This window comes from Dictyostelium discoideum (assembly GCF_000004695.1).
Source record: "Dictyostelium discoideum AX4 chromosome 3 chromosome, whole genome shotgun sequence".
Lineage (NCBI taxonomy): Eukaryota > Evosea > Eumycetozoa > Dictyosteliales > Dictyosteliaceae > Dictyostelium > Dictyostelium discoideum.
The window spans coordinates 3,292,867-3,305,797 of record NC_007089.4 but is presented as its reverse complement, the minus strand read 5'-3'; the positions used below and the strand labels follow the sequence as shown (position 1 = coordinate 3,305,797).

Below are 12,931 nucleotides of genomic sequence, written 5' to 3'. Positions count from 1 at the left end.
TGAATGCAACACCATGGTCAACATCAACATAATCAACACCATGGTCAACATCAACACAATCAACATCATGGTCAACATCAACATAATCAACACCATGGCCAACATCAACACAATCAACATAGCCAACATCATGGCCAACATCAACATAATCAACATAACCAACATCATAACCAACACCATAATCAGTCACATCCAAATCACAAAAATCAACATCAAAAACAAAATCAAACTCAACAATCTACACAACAACAACAACAACAACAACAAAATGTACAAACATCAACAACTCAATCACCTCTTCTACAACAATCACAACAACCACAACAACAACAACCACCAACTTCAAATCAAAGACAACAACAACAACATAATAATAATACAAATAATGTTACAACAATTAATAATCAAACAAATATTAATATTATTAATAATGATTCAGATAATGAAGAGTTATTAACAACAGTTAATCATTCTAAACCACCACCAAATGAATCTAAAAGAGGTGAATTGGTAGAGAGTCCAGTTTCTAAACAACAATATAAACACTTTATTAAACAATTTAAATTAAAAGAAAAAGAAGGATTAGAGATTGCAATGGAATTTGCTTTTCAATCATTAAGTGTTTTACCAGAAAAAGTTCATTGGAGAGTTTATTTAGAATTGGCAGATTTGGCTAACCGTCAAAATAACCTTAAGTTGGCTCGTAAATTCTATAGAAAGGTTACAAGTACTCAACCCTATATTAGTCAAGGTTGGTTAGAGTATGCTAAAATGGAGGAAGATTATGGTCGTCTTGAGAAATGTCAAAAGATACTTCAATTGGGTCTTAAACATTGTCCATTCAATGAGAGTTTATTGATTAAAGGTATTCGTCATGAAGAGAAAATGGATAATTTAGAGGGAGCAAGAGCATTACTTTCTCAACTACGTGATCAATCAATCTATAAAACTTGGAGAGCTGTAATGGAGGGTGGTTTATTGGAGGCTCGTGCTGGTAATATTGATGTTGCTAGAAAGATCTTTAAATATCTCATGAAACATGTACCTTGGTATGGTCCAATCTATCAAGAAGCTTATAAACTTGAAGAGAGATGTGAAGAGTATGAACGTGCCATTAACATTGTAGAGAAAGGTTTATTTGAAGATCCAAAATATGGTCCACTTTGGTTTAGTGCATTACGTCTATATGAGAAAACTAGTCATGGTTTCCTTCAATCAACTCGTAATACCGTTGAACGTGCTAGACAAGCTGTATCACGTGAAGTAACTTGGAAAATCTATTTCGAAGCAGCTCAAATTGAAGAACGTTCAAAAAATTTAACACTCTCTAGAGCTGCCTATGTAAAGAGTGTCGAGCTTTGTCCAGAGAATTTATTATGGAAAGTTTGGTTAGGTGGTAGCAGAACAGAATTAAATGCTGATAATATTTGTATAGCTAGAAAATTGGTTTTCCGTGCTCTAGAGGAGGTACCATCCAAATTAAGATCATTGGTATTATTGGAATATTCAAGATTAGAGGAATATGCAGGTAACATTAATAAATCACGTAGAATTTTAAAGATGGCTCATGTAGAAGCACGTTTAGATTGGAAAGTATTTTTAGAAAGTGTATTACTTGAAATGAGAGCAAACAATTATGAAGCAGCAATTAAAGAAGCAAAAGAATCTTTAAAAATTCATAGTGGTGCTGGTAGACTATGGGCTGCTCTTATTCAATTAAATCAATTAAAAGGTGTTAAATCACAATTAAATGTTTTTAAGAAAGCTTTACAATTTGTAAGTTTAAAAATAATATAACAATATCAACCACCATTGTTTTAAAAAAAATCAAATTTATAATAAAATATATAAATGAATTAACATATGTATTTTTTTTTTTTTTTTTTTTTTTTTTTTTTTTTATAATATTAGGTACCAAAATCTGGTGAGGTTTGGTGTGAAGGCGCTAGAATTGCATTAAATAATAATGAACTAAGAGAAGCCAGAAGATTTTTAGAATTTGCAATTCAATTTACACCACAATTTGGAGATTCATTTATTGAACTACTTCGTTTAGAGATTATGGAGAAAGGTCCAAATTGTGATATTTCAAAATTGGAACAACTTTGTATCAATGCTGATCCAAATTATGGATTTATGTGGCTTCATTGTACAGTTTGCGTTTTAGATAGCAGTAGACAAGTATTGAGAAATGCTAAAAAATTATTACTCGAAATGACACAACCAAAAGAACAATATCTTGAAGAAAAAAAACCTGAATATGGTTCATGTTGGGTTGGTTCAGATGGTGTTTTATCATTGAATAGAGTATTTAGAAATGACTTTAATAATATGTCGAACCAAGAGAAAAGGAAAGCCCTCTTTGGCTCTGATGTTGTGAAGCCATAGTAACCTCAGAAGTAACATATCTATCTATCTTAATTTGAATTGGTTACCAATTCAATTAGATCTTTAAGTTAGTTATATTTCCTAATATTTTTCAATAAAAAAAAAAAAAAAAAAAAAAGAAAAAAAAAAAAAAGTGTGATGAAAAGTAATTTTCGTGAGTTGCTAAAAAAATATATTTAAGTTATTAATATTATTATCTTTTTTTTTTTTTTTTTTTAATACTGATTAACCAATTGGTTTATCCTTCAGAAGAAATAAAAGGCATATTTATGAGTTTTAATTTTTTAAATACAATTATTTTTTTTAAAATATCAACTTTTCAATATTATTATTATTATTATTATTATTATTATGATTTAACAAAAATAATATAATTTTTTAAATAAACTATTAGTATAATTGAAAAAATATTTTTAGCTTATTATCTAATTGATTTATAGATTCTTGCATACATAGGTGTTTAATCTTTAACTACATAATTTTCTTACAATTGATAGTGATTGAATCATTGTCCCACTGGATATTTTCGATTTTATATAGAGCTTCTTTGAAATGATATAAAGATATTGAACCTGAAATAATGATTACAGATGGATTTGCTTATAGAATATTCAAAATTGAAAAGAAGACTAAATTTTGAGCTTCTGATTGTGGCTCTTGATAATTATTTTCATAAGAATGAATAATGGGGCATACATTAGTAAATAAAATGTCTCCTGCCTGTACAAACTTAAAATTATTTAAAGTGGCTGTCCTACTTTTTCCTGTAGGAGAGTTTTACTAGTTTTGGAGAAATATTCTTGCAAGAATACAACTGATGATCCAATAAATGGTATTCATAAACATTTTCAATGTGTTGATTAATGACAATACTATTTTTAATTTAAGGAAAAACAAATGGCTTCCCATTTTTGATTGTGTTGTAATACCTCTTATTATCCTCTCCATAATGAATATCATCACAAAAATCTTGTACTTTAGTTTGAAGGTTGGTAATTGGGTGAGGTAATATGTGCACATATCATACAAGAAATTAAATTAAATAATAGGCTTTATGTTTAATACAAGATTTGGAAAATTAAAGAAACTATATTTACAAAATACTTCAAGAGGTGTAGATGGCGTGCACAAGAACGAAGGGAGACTTCTAACTGAACAACCGCTCTCACATTTAGATTACAATCGTTCAATTATTGAATGCGTTCATGAGTCTAAAGAAAGAAATGAATCAAGAAAGTACTGTCACTTTTTTGGTTAGTATAATGAGTATATTGATGGTCAAATTCTTTGTCCACATCGTTATACTGTAGCATGCACTGGTCCTCAAGATCTTGAAAATTATAAAGTTGATAAGGTAGATGACACTGATGATACTGATGACACAGATGATCCAGATCAAGATACCTTTTATAAATTTTTTGTAATATTAAAAAAAAAAAAATAAAAAAAAAATTAATATTGTGAGCTTTTTTGTTTAAACAATAAGTTGTAGTTTTTATATTATCTAAAATAGGTTTTTCTATATTAAAAAATTAATTACCTTTTAAAATCTGTTTCTATATTATCCAAATTATTACCTTTATTTTTTTTTTAAAAAAAAAAAAAAAAAAAAAAAATCACTTTTAATTTTATTCCTTTTGAATTTATTGATTAATAATAATAATAATAATAATCATCAATGGCTTTTTCTAAATAAAAAAACTATTAAATTTATTATTTCAATGTGTTGTTATTTCATATTAATAATTAATAACTTCAGTATATTTTTTTAACGACCCATAAAAATTACTTTTCATCACACTTATTTTTTTCTTTTTTCTTTTTTTTTTTTCTTTTTTTTTTTTTTATAGAAAAAAATTAGGAAATATAGCTTAAAGATTCAATTGAATTGGTAACCAATTCAGATTCAGATAGATAGATATGTTACTTCTGCGTTACTATGGCCTCACAACATCAAAGCCAAATAAGGATTTCCTTTTCTCTTGGTTCGACATATTATTAAAGTCATTTATAAATACTCTATACAACTGCATCACATGCTATTGTAAATACGTTTATTATAAACCATCATTATTGTAAATTTAATTTATATAAATAAAAAATAAATAAATAAATAAACAAAAATAATTTTTTATTATATTACGCCAATTCAAAATAGTTTAACTTTAATAATAATAATAAAAAAAAAAAAAACCTTTTGAAAACAAAACTTTTTTTCTTTTTTTTTTTTATTTATACAAATGAATGTATATAAATTTTTTTTATTATTTTTTTTTTTTCTATTTTTTTTTTGTTTTGAAATTATACAATCAATTTAATTGATAATTTACAATTTTTTAATTTTTCTAAACAATAAATACATTTTAATAAATAAGAATTATTTTTATTATTATAAATACAAATATTTTTACCATATTATGTTTCTGTTAATTATTGTTTATGTATTATTATTATTATTATCATTATTATTATTTTTTTTTTTTTTTTTTTTTTTTTTTAATCTTTATTATAAAAATATATATATTTTTTTATATTATTATTATTATTATTATTATTATTATCAAATTATGTTTTAAAAGAATTTAATTGAAGTTGTTGAAGTTCTTTCTCTTTTTAAAATATCGTGATTTGGAAAAGCTTTAATTGTTTTTTGAATATGTGGAAAATCGACAACTGTTTTATAATCTAATGCTCTCCATAAAATATCTTTTCCAGTATGGAACTGTCTTAATCTCATTCTCCATTCAATAATTTCTTGTTTTCTTTGATTTTTATCTTTATTCTTTGATGACGGATAACTTCCAATTATATAATGAATAATACTTTCTAAACCCAATGTAGAATCTTCTTCAGTTTCCTATTTTTTAGAAACAAAAAAAAAAAAAAAAAAAAAAAAAAAAAAAAATTAATTAATTAATAAAAAATAATAATATTAACAATAATAATAATAATAATAATAAATTAAAAACTTACCCAAGCTAAATATAAAGAATAAAAAAATAATTCATTTGAAATTAAAGTATCATTAGGAAAAGCTTTCTTAATATATATAAATGCCAATGTCATAACATATCTATCAATTTCTGGACTTCTCTTGAAAAATTCTCTATGATAATCGACCAATTTCAAAAATTCATCCAATTTAGGGTCAACATCTTTCTTTTTATTGAAATCTAAAACTCTTTTAAACATTTTTTTTAAACTATGATGTTTTTGTTCAAATGGTTTATTGGCAACAGGTGGTGACTTATCCATATTATTATTACCATATATTTCAGATGCTCCAGCAAACTGACTTTTTGAATTAAAATTTTTATTTTGTAAAACTATTGATTGATCAACTGAGTAACCTGGATATTGTTGTTGTTGTTGTTGTTGTTGTTGTTGTTGTTGTTGTTGTTGTAATTGTTGTTGTTGTTGTTGAATTTCAACTATATTATTAAAACTATTTTGATGATTTATTTTTTTCATCGGTTGATCAATATCAACACCAGTATTATTTATTTTATTATTATTAAGACACTTTACATCTCCATACTTCTTATCTGAAGTTTCAATTGTTGATTTCTTTTTCTTTGAAGAAAGAAACATTTTTGTCATTTTTTAAAAATTATAAAATAATGCACAAAAATTTATATGAATAGAGATGTTTTAATTGATTATATTAATTTGATTTTTATAATCAAATTAATTAATCTGTCTTTTATATTATAAAATATTTATATAAATAAGTTTTTTTTTTTTTTTGGAATAATAAAACAAATTTATATTTTTAAATAATTTTAATGAAAAAATAAAACTTATAAACTATATATTATTATTATTTTTATTATTATTATTATTTTAATTATTATTATTTTTATTATTCTAAACTATGTTTTTTTTATGAAATTTTAAAAATAATAATTTTTGATTTACAAATTAAATAAAGATATTTTTTTTTTTTTTTTTTTTTTTTTTTTTTTTAAGAAATATAAAAAATGGAATTAAATAATTTAAAAAAATAATATTTAAATATAATGGTGTTAATAAATTAAAAATGAAATAAATAAATATGGTAAAACTTTTTTATGGCTATTGAAAATTAATTTTTCTATTATATAATAATTATTAAATGAAATAAATTAGTGTTAGTTTTAAATCTTCTTTGAAAAAAAAAAAAAAAAAAAAAAATTATAATGTTGTTATATTTTTTTTTATTTTCCTTAAAAAACATATAAACATTTATTTTTTACAATTGTATAATTTTTTTAATTTTAGCTATTATTGTTAAATTTTTATTTTGTTTCTATTTTTTTTAATTTTTTTTTTATTTTTTTTTTTTTTACATACTAATTAAATAAAATATTTATTGAATGAAAAAATATGGTATGGAAATAAATAAATAATTGAATTTATGTGAGTTTATTTTATTTGTTGAAATTATAAAAAATAAAAAAAATAAAAAAAATATAAAATAAAAAATAAAAAATTAATTAAAAAAATAAGAAATGTATAGATAATATGTGAATTTTTTTTTTATTTTATTTTTTTTTGTTATAAATAAATAAATGGACTGGTGATAATTTTTAAAATTGAATCTTATTTTAATTATATTGAAAATATATGATTTTAAAAAAAAATAAAATAAAATAAAATAAAAAAATATATATTAAATATTTATATTTTTTAAAAAAAAAAAAAAAAAAAAAAAATCAAACAAAGAAATTTAAAATAAAATTAAAATAATATAAAAATTCACAATACTAATTACAAATAATAAAATTCAAACATGTTTTTATAGATGGAAATAATATTATCCTTTTGAAAGTGGACCCAATGTTATGAAAGTTGTTATTATTATTATTTTTATTGGTTTTTTATTATTTATTTCCCACAAAAATAAAGTTACAATGAGACACAAACAAAACACAAACAAAACACAAACAAAACACAAACAAAAACCACAAACACACACACAAATTTTTTAATTAATTAAAGTTTTAACTAGAATAATGACCATAGTAAAACAAAAACAACACTATAATGTAATTGGAGCTGTGTGAATGAAATTAATTTAATTATTGATTTGAAATACGACATCTGACGTCCAATTTCCGATTGCACAATATACAAATATGGTTTATATTTTAACAAAAACTATTTGTATTTATAATTTTAACCCATCATTACCAAATATTAATATGAAATTTTAATTTTTGGTGATTATTATGATTTTATTATTATAAATAAAAAATGCGTGGAGAATTAATTCAAGAAATCAAAAAAAAAAAAAAAAAAAAAAAAAAAATAAAAACAATGTGATGATTGATTATTAATTTATATTTTTTAAATTTAATAATAATTAAATATATATTTTATATGGAATTTAAAAAAACCATACCATTTAAAATTATTAAGTGGTGTAGATTAGGTGTGGTTATATGTGGTATATGTGTGTGTTTTTTTTTTTATTATTATTATTATTATTATTTATTTTTTATGTTTTAATTTTTAATTTTATGTTTCTAAAATGATGATGATTAGATGTCTCCGTTTTTATTAGATTAACCAATAATTATACAAATATAATCAAAATGAAATTGATAGTTAAATTATTACACCATTGATTTTTAAAATTATCAAATAAAAAAAATAAAAAAAATAACAATAACACACACCCACTTACACATACAAACAAAACAAAATATTATTATTACTTACCAATAAACTAAATTTAATTTAATGCTAAAATATATTATGTTTCTCGTTTTCGTTGTTATTGTTTTTTAAACTAATAATTATTGATACTATAAACATTTAAATATTATTATTTTTATTTTTATTTTTTTATTATTATTATGATTATTATTGTTATTATTATAAATATTATTATTATTATGTTTTTTTTTATTGAAATATATTATTGATAAATATTATTACTATTAAATAAATAAATAAATAAATTAAAAAATAAATAAAATTTTTTAGAAAAATGTGTTTTTATATTTTATAAGGTTTAATTATAATAAAAAATAAAAAATAAAAAATAATAAATTAATTTAATAAATTTGTATTAGATAAATTAATCAATCTATTTATTTTTTAAAAAAAAAATATATATAAGGATTATTACTTTTAATTTCTAAAAAAAGGTTATTTATTTTTATTTAAATAAATTTTATATATTATATAATTGAAAGATTGTAAAAACTAATTTTGAAAAAATAAAAAAAAAAAAACCTTAAAAAGGTTACCCCACAATCTTTTAAAAAAAATAAAAAAAAAATTAAAAATAAAAAAAATAAACAATAGTAAGAATACGTAAAAAAAATAATAAATAAAGTGGTGGGGGTTATATTAATTTTTATTTTTTTAAACAGTAAGAAAAGAGTAGTTTTATTAAAACTCATTTCTATTTATAGTGAAGAAATTGTATTTTGAATTTATATTATTTATTAAATATAAAAAAATAAATAAAAATAAAAAACAAAACATGAAAAAATCCTTTTATGTAATTTTAAGGATCAAATATTTTTTTTTTTTTTTTTTTACTGGAAAATAAAATAATTATAAAAAAAAAAAAATAAAAATAAAAATAAAAAAAGATATTTAAATTTTTTTCTTTTTTTTTTTTTTAAGATTTATAATTTATTTTTATTTTTATTTTTTTATTTTTTTATTTTTTTATTTTTTAAAAATTAAAAGCATCAATTAATAATTGAGAAACTTCTTTTTTATGAATTGAAGAGATACCAATTGCAGAAGCAGCTAAAGGTGGTCTACCAATATATTTAATTTGAGAAGTTTGTGGATAACGTTGTTTGAAACGTGGTTCAACGAATGACCAACAACCACCATTTTGTTGTTCTTCTTGAACCCAAGCGAATTTAGTAGCGTTTGAATAACGATTGATTTCTTCTTGAATACGTTGATATGGGAATGGAGCGATTTGTTCAAGACGAATGATTGCTACATCATTGAAATTCTTTGCTTTTCTTTCCTCTTGGAGGTCATAGAATACTTTACCACTACAAAAGATGACACGTTTAATTGTGGATGCGTTATTGATGGTATCAGGATCGGATAAAACTGTTTGGAAATGAGTTCCTGGTGCCATTTCATTTAAAGTTGAGAAACAATTTGGATGACGTAATAATACTTTTGGACCAGCGACAATCAATGGTTTACGATAGTTTCTAATCATTTGTCTACGAAGTGCATGGAAATAATTTGCAGGAGTTGAAGGATTGATAAAGTAAAAGTTTGTCTCTTGATTGATTAATGTATCGTCTTTGACATTTACAGCTTCGGTATCACTCAATTGAAGGAAACGTTCAATACGACAACTTGAATGCTCTGGACCGGCACCGTCGAAACCGTGAGGTAAAAGAATGACAATACCACTTTGACGTAACCATTTAGATTCACCACTTGTAACGAATTGATCGATTGCGATTTGAGCACCATTGATGAAATCACCAAATTGTGCCTCCCAAATTGGTAGTGTATCTGGTGACTCCAATGAATAGCCATACTCATAGCAAAGTACGGCAAACTCTGAAAGATTACTATTTACAACATCCAATTCACCTTTGGCACCCATGTTATTCAATGGTTGATATATACGGTCAGAATTTTGTTCGGTTAAATTGAAATGTCTTTGAGAGAAAGTACCTCTACCAACGTCTTGACCAGAGATTCTAACATTGTAACCTTGTTTCATTAATGAACCCACTGCCATAGACTCTGCGGTAGCCCAATCTGCTTGGTTTTGTTTTAACTTTTCTAATCTTGCATTTGAGAAAGAACGAAGTAATCTTTGATGAACTTGGAAATCCGATGGAACCTTTACAGAGTCATTGGCAATCTCGCTCAACTCCTCAACTGAATAACCTGTATCAAGTTTACTATCATCTGCAATATGCTTTGATTGGATTAAACCACTCCATTTACCTTGTAAATGATCCATTGGTGAGTATTTGAAATTCTCTGGTGTTGATAATTGGAATTGTTCTTCGAGAATGGCTTGTTCCTTTTGAGTGAATTCCAACAACTCTTGCTCACTAAAGATACCTTGACTAATGATTTGAGTTGCATATTTTTGTGGAATAGATTGACGTTTACGAATATTTTGATACATTGTTGGTTGAGTGAATGATGGCTCATCGACTTCATTATGACCAAACTTTCTCCATCCAATTAAATCAATGATTATATCCTTTTTGAATTTTTGACGATATTCAACGGCCAATCTCGAAACTTTTTCAACTTGTTCTGGTGATTGTGAATTTACTACAATGATTGGTGCACCAATGAATTTACCAATATCGGAACTGTAACGATTGGATCTACCATTGGTTGGAACGGTTGTGAACCCAATTTGATTATTTACAATCACATGTACACAACCACCAATGTTGAATCCAGACAATTGAGATAGCTGGAGTGTTTCAGTTACAACACCTTGACCTGCAACTGCTGCATCACCATGTAACATTAAACACAATGATTCTGAACCACCTTCATTCTTTTCATAAAATTGTTTTGCACGTGTTTTACCTGCTGCTACAGGATCTACAGCCTCCAAATGTGATGGATTATGAATTAATGATACATGTACACTCTCTTTATTGTTATTAAATTGTAAATCTGTACTAACTGCAATATGACTTGTCACATCACCAACACCTAAAATACCCTCTGAAAATTCAGAATTACCTTTAACTTTCCAAAAGAAATCTTTTGCTGGATAATTACACATTTGTACTAATAAATTTAATCTACCTCTATGTGGCATACCAATTACAACATTCTTTAATTGATTCTTTGCTGATTCTCTAAAAATTGAATCACATGATACCATCATACTTTCATTACCTTCTAAACCATATCTATAAAAATTAAAAATTTTAAAAAATTAATATTTTAAAAAAAAAAATTTTTTATTAAATATATGTGTGTGTGGGTTTATTTATGTTACCTTTTAAAAGTTGGAAATTTCTTTTGCATAAATTGATCAAAAATTTCAGATTTAATTAAATTTTTTAAAATATTAATTTTTTCAGATTTTGATGGATTTTGATGTTGTAATTGTTCAAACTTTTCATAGAGCCATGCTTTTTCTTCAATCGATTCAATATGATCAAATTGTGCTGTAACATCATTACAATATGCATTTTCAAGAAAACTAACAACTTGATCAAGGTTGGTTAAATCTTGATTAATTAAATCAATAGTTGATGGAATTGATTGACCTTTAACTAAATTATAACGATCTAAATCTAATAATTGACTTCTAATTCTTTCCATTCTTGCTAATGGATCAATATTTGCTGCTAAATGACCATGTGCTCTATATCCATCAATTAATCTTGTTACACTTAATTTTACACTTGATGATGATGGTGATGATGTACAATAAAAACTCTTTGAAATTGAATTTATTGTTTGTTTATTCTTTGAAATTGATCTTAATCCAATCATTTTTTTTTTTTTTTTTTTTTTTTATAAAATTTAATTTGATCTTAAAAAAAAAATAAAAAAAACAATAAAGATAATTTAATAATACTTAAATAAAATGAAAAAATTAAACAGTTTAGTGTTTAAAAAACCACACGATAAAAAAAAAAAAATTAAAAAAATCAAAAAAAAAAAATTAAAAAAATTAAAAAAAAAAAAATTAAAAATTAAAAAAAAGAAAATTGAAAATGAAAATTAAAAAAAATCAAAAATAACAAAATTTTAAAAAAAAATAAAATTTTATATGCCAGTAATCTTACTTTTTCCCTATTGCGTCATTAGTTTTGATTTTGTTTGTGAGAAAATATGTTTTAAAAACTACAGATATTTTTTTTTTTTTTTTTTTCTCTATTAACCAAAAAAAAACAATGAATAATTTATTTATTTGTAATTAGTTTTTTTTTTTTTTTTAAAAAAAAATATTTTTATTTTTATTTTTTGATTTGTTTTTTATTTTTTCTGGATTTTTTTTTTTTTTTTTTTTTTTTTCTATTTTTAGATTTTTTTTTTTTTTTTTTTTTTTTTTTTTTTTTTTTTTATAAAATTTCTGCAACATTCATTAATAATGAATGTTGAATTGAATTGAAAACTACTTCTATAGCACGAGAATCTAAAGCACAAGTGAAATGATGATATACAATTTTGTTTGAATTTTTAATGGTTGTGTGAAATTTATTTTTAATGAATTGTGAAGTTTCTTCATATGAATGATCATTACCATTGAAATCTTTTAAATGTTGAGAAACTGGTATTCTTTTAATTTTCTCTTTAAATAAATCTATTTTATTAAAAAATAATACAAATGGTGATTTAGTAAACCAATTACTATTAACCATCTCTCTAAATAATTCTAATGAATCTGTAAATCTACTTGTTGAATTATCCTCTTCTAATAATGTATCATAATCATTAATTGATGTTACAAATAAAACACATGTAATATCTTGGAAACAATGTATCCATTTTCTTCTTTGATTTTTTTGACCACCAACATCAACTAATCTAAAAATAAATAAATAAATAAATAAAATAAAAAAAAAGA

General features: G+C 22.9%; 7 protein-coding genes across 7 annotated transcripts in view; 3 read left to right on the top strand and 4 right to left on the bottom strand.

The window, feature by feature from the left end:
• Window positions 1-3: 3 nt before the first annotated feature.
• DDB_G0280363 (hypothetical protein) lies at window positions 4-2,388 on the top strand (the record flags this gene model as incomplete). Its single annotated transcript, XM_636308.1, has 2 exons — window positions 4-1,776; window positions 1,912-2,388. The coding sequence occupies 2 exons, from the start codon at window positions 4-6 to the stop codon at window positions 2,386-2,388; spliced, it is 2,250 nt and encodes a 749-aa protein (XP_641400.1).
• Window positions 2,389-3,066: 678 nt separating this feature from the next.
• DDB_G0280361 (hypothetical protein) lies at window positions 3,067-3,646 on the top strand (the record flags this gene model as incomplete). Its single annotated transcript, XM_636307.1, has 2 exons — window positions 3,067-3,088; window positions 3,438-3,646. 2 exons carry the CDS (start codon window positions 3,067-3,069, stop codon window positions 3,644-3,646), a joined length of 231 nt encoding a protein of 76 aa, XP_641399.1.
• A 662-nt stretch (window positions 3,647-4,308) lies between these two features.
• Window positions 4,309-4,467, top strand: DDB_G0280359 (hypothetical protein; the record flags this gene model as incomplete). Its single annotated transcript, XM_636306.1, has 1 exon — window positions 4,309-4,467. The coding sequence occupies one exon, from the start codon at window positions 4,309-4,311 to the stop codon at window positions 4,465-4,467; it is 159 nt and encodes a 52-aa protein (XP_641398.1).
• A 493-nt stretch (window positions 4,468-4,960) lies between these two features.
• On the bottom strand, window positions 4,961-5,988 carry DDB_G0280357 (hypothetical protein; the record flags this gene model as incomplete). Its single annotated transcript, XM_636305.1, has 2 exons — window positions 4,961-5,245; window positions 5,362-5,988. The coding sequence occupies 2 exons, from the start codon at window positions 5,986-5,988 to the stop codon at window positions 4,961-4,963; spliced, it is 912 nt and encodes a 303-aa protein (XP_641397.1).
• A 2,535-nt stretch (window positions 5,989-8,523) lies between these two features.
• DDB_G0280355 (hypothetical protein) lies at window positions 8,524-8,780 on the bottom strand (the record flags this gene model as incomplete). The annotated part of the gene is made up of 3 exons (XM_636304.1): window positions 8,524-8,580; window positions 8,625-8,632; window positions 8,678-8,780. 3 exons carry the CDS (start codon window positions 8,778-8,780, stop codon window positions 8,524-8,526), a joined length of 168 nt encoding a protein of 55 aa, XP_641396.1.
• Window positions 8,781-9,061: 281 nt separating this feature from the next.
• On the bottom strand, window positions 9,062-11,853 carry odhA (oxoglutarate dehydrogenase; the record flags this gene model as incomplete). Its single annotated transcript, XM_636303.1, has 2 exons — window positions 9,062-11,261; window positions 11,351-11,853. The coding sequence occupies 2 exons, from the start codon at window positions 11,851-11,853 to the stop codon at window positions 9,062-9,064; spliced, it is 2,703 nt and encodes a 900-aa protein (XP_641395.1).
• A 572-nt stretch (window positions 11,854-12,425) lies between these two features.
• gpaL (G-protein subunit alpha 12) overlaps window positions 12,426-12,931 on the bottom strand; it is a gene marked incomplete at both ends in the record, with an annotated part of 1,603 nt that continues 1,097 nt past the window's right edge. Inside the window, one exon of the mRNA XM_636302.1 lies at window positions 12,426-12,891. Within this exon, the coding sequence (XP_641394.1) occupies window positions 12,426-12,891 (466 nt within the window). The remainder of the gene's footprint in view (window positions 12,892-12,931) is intronic.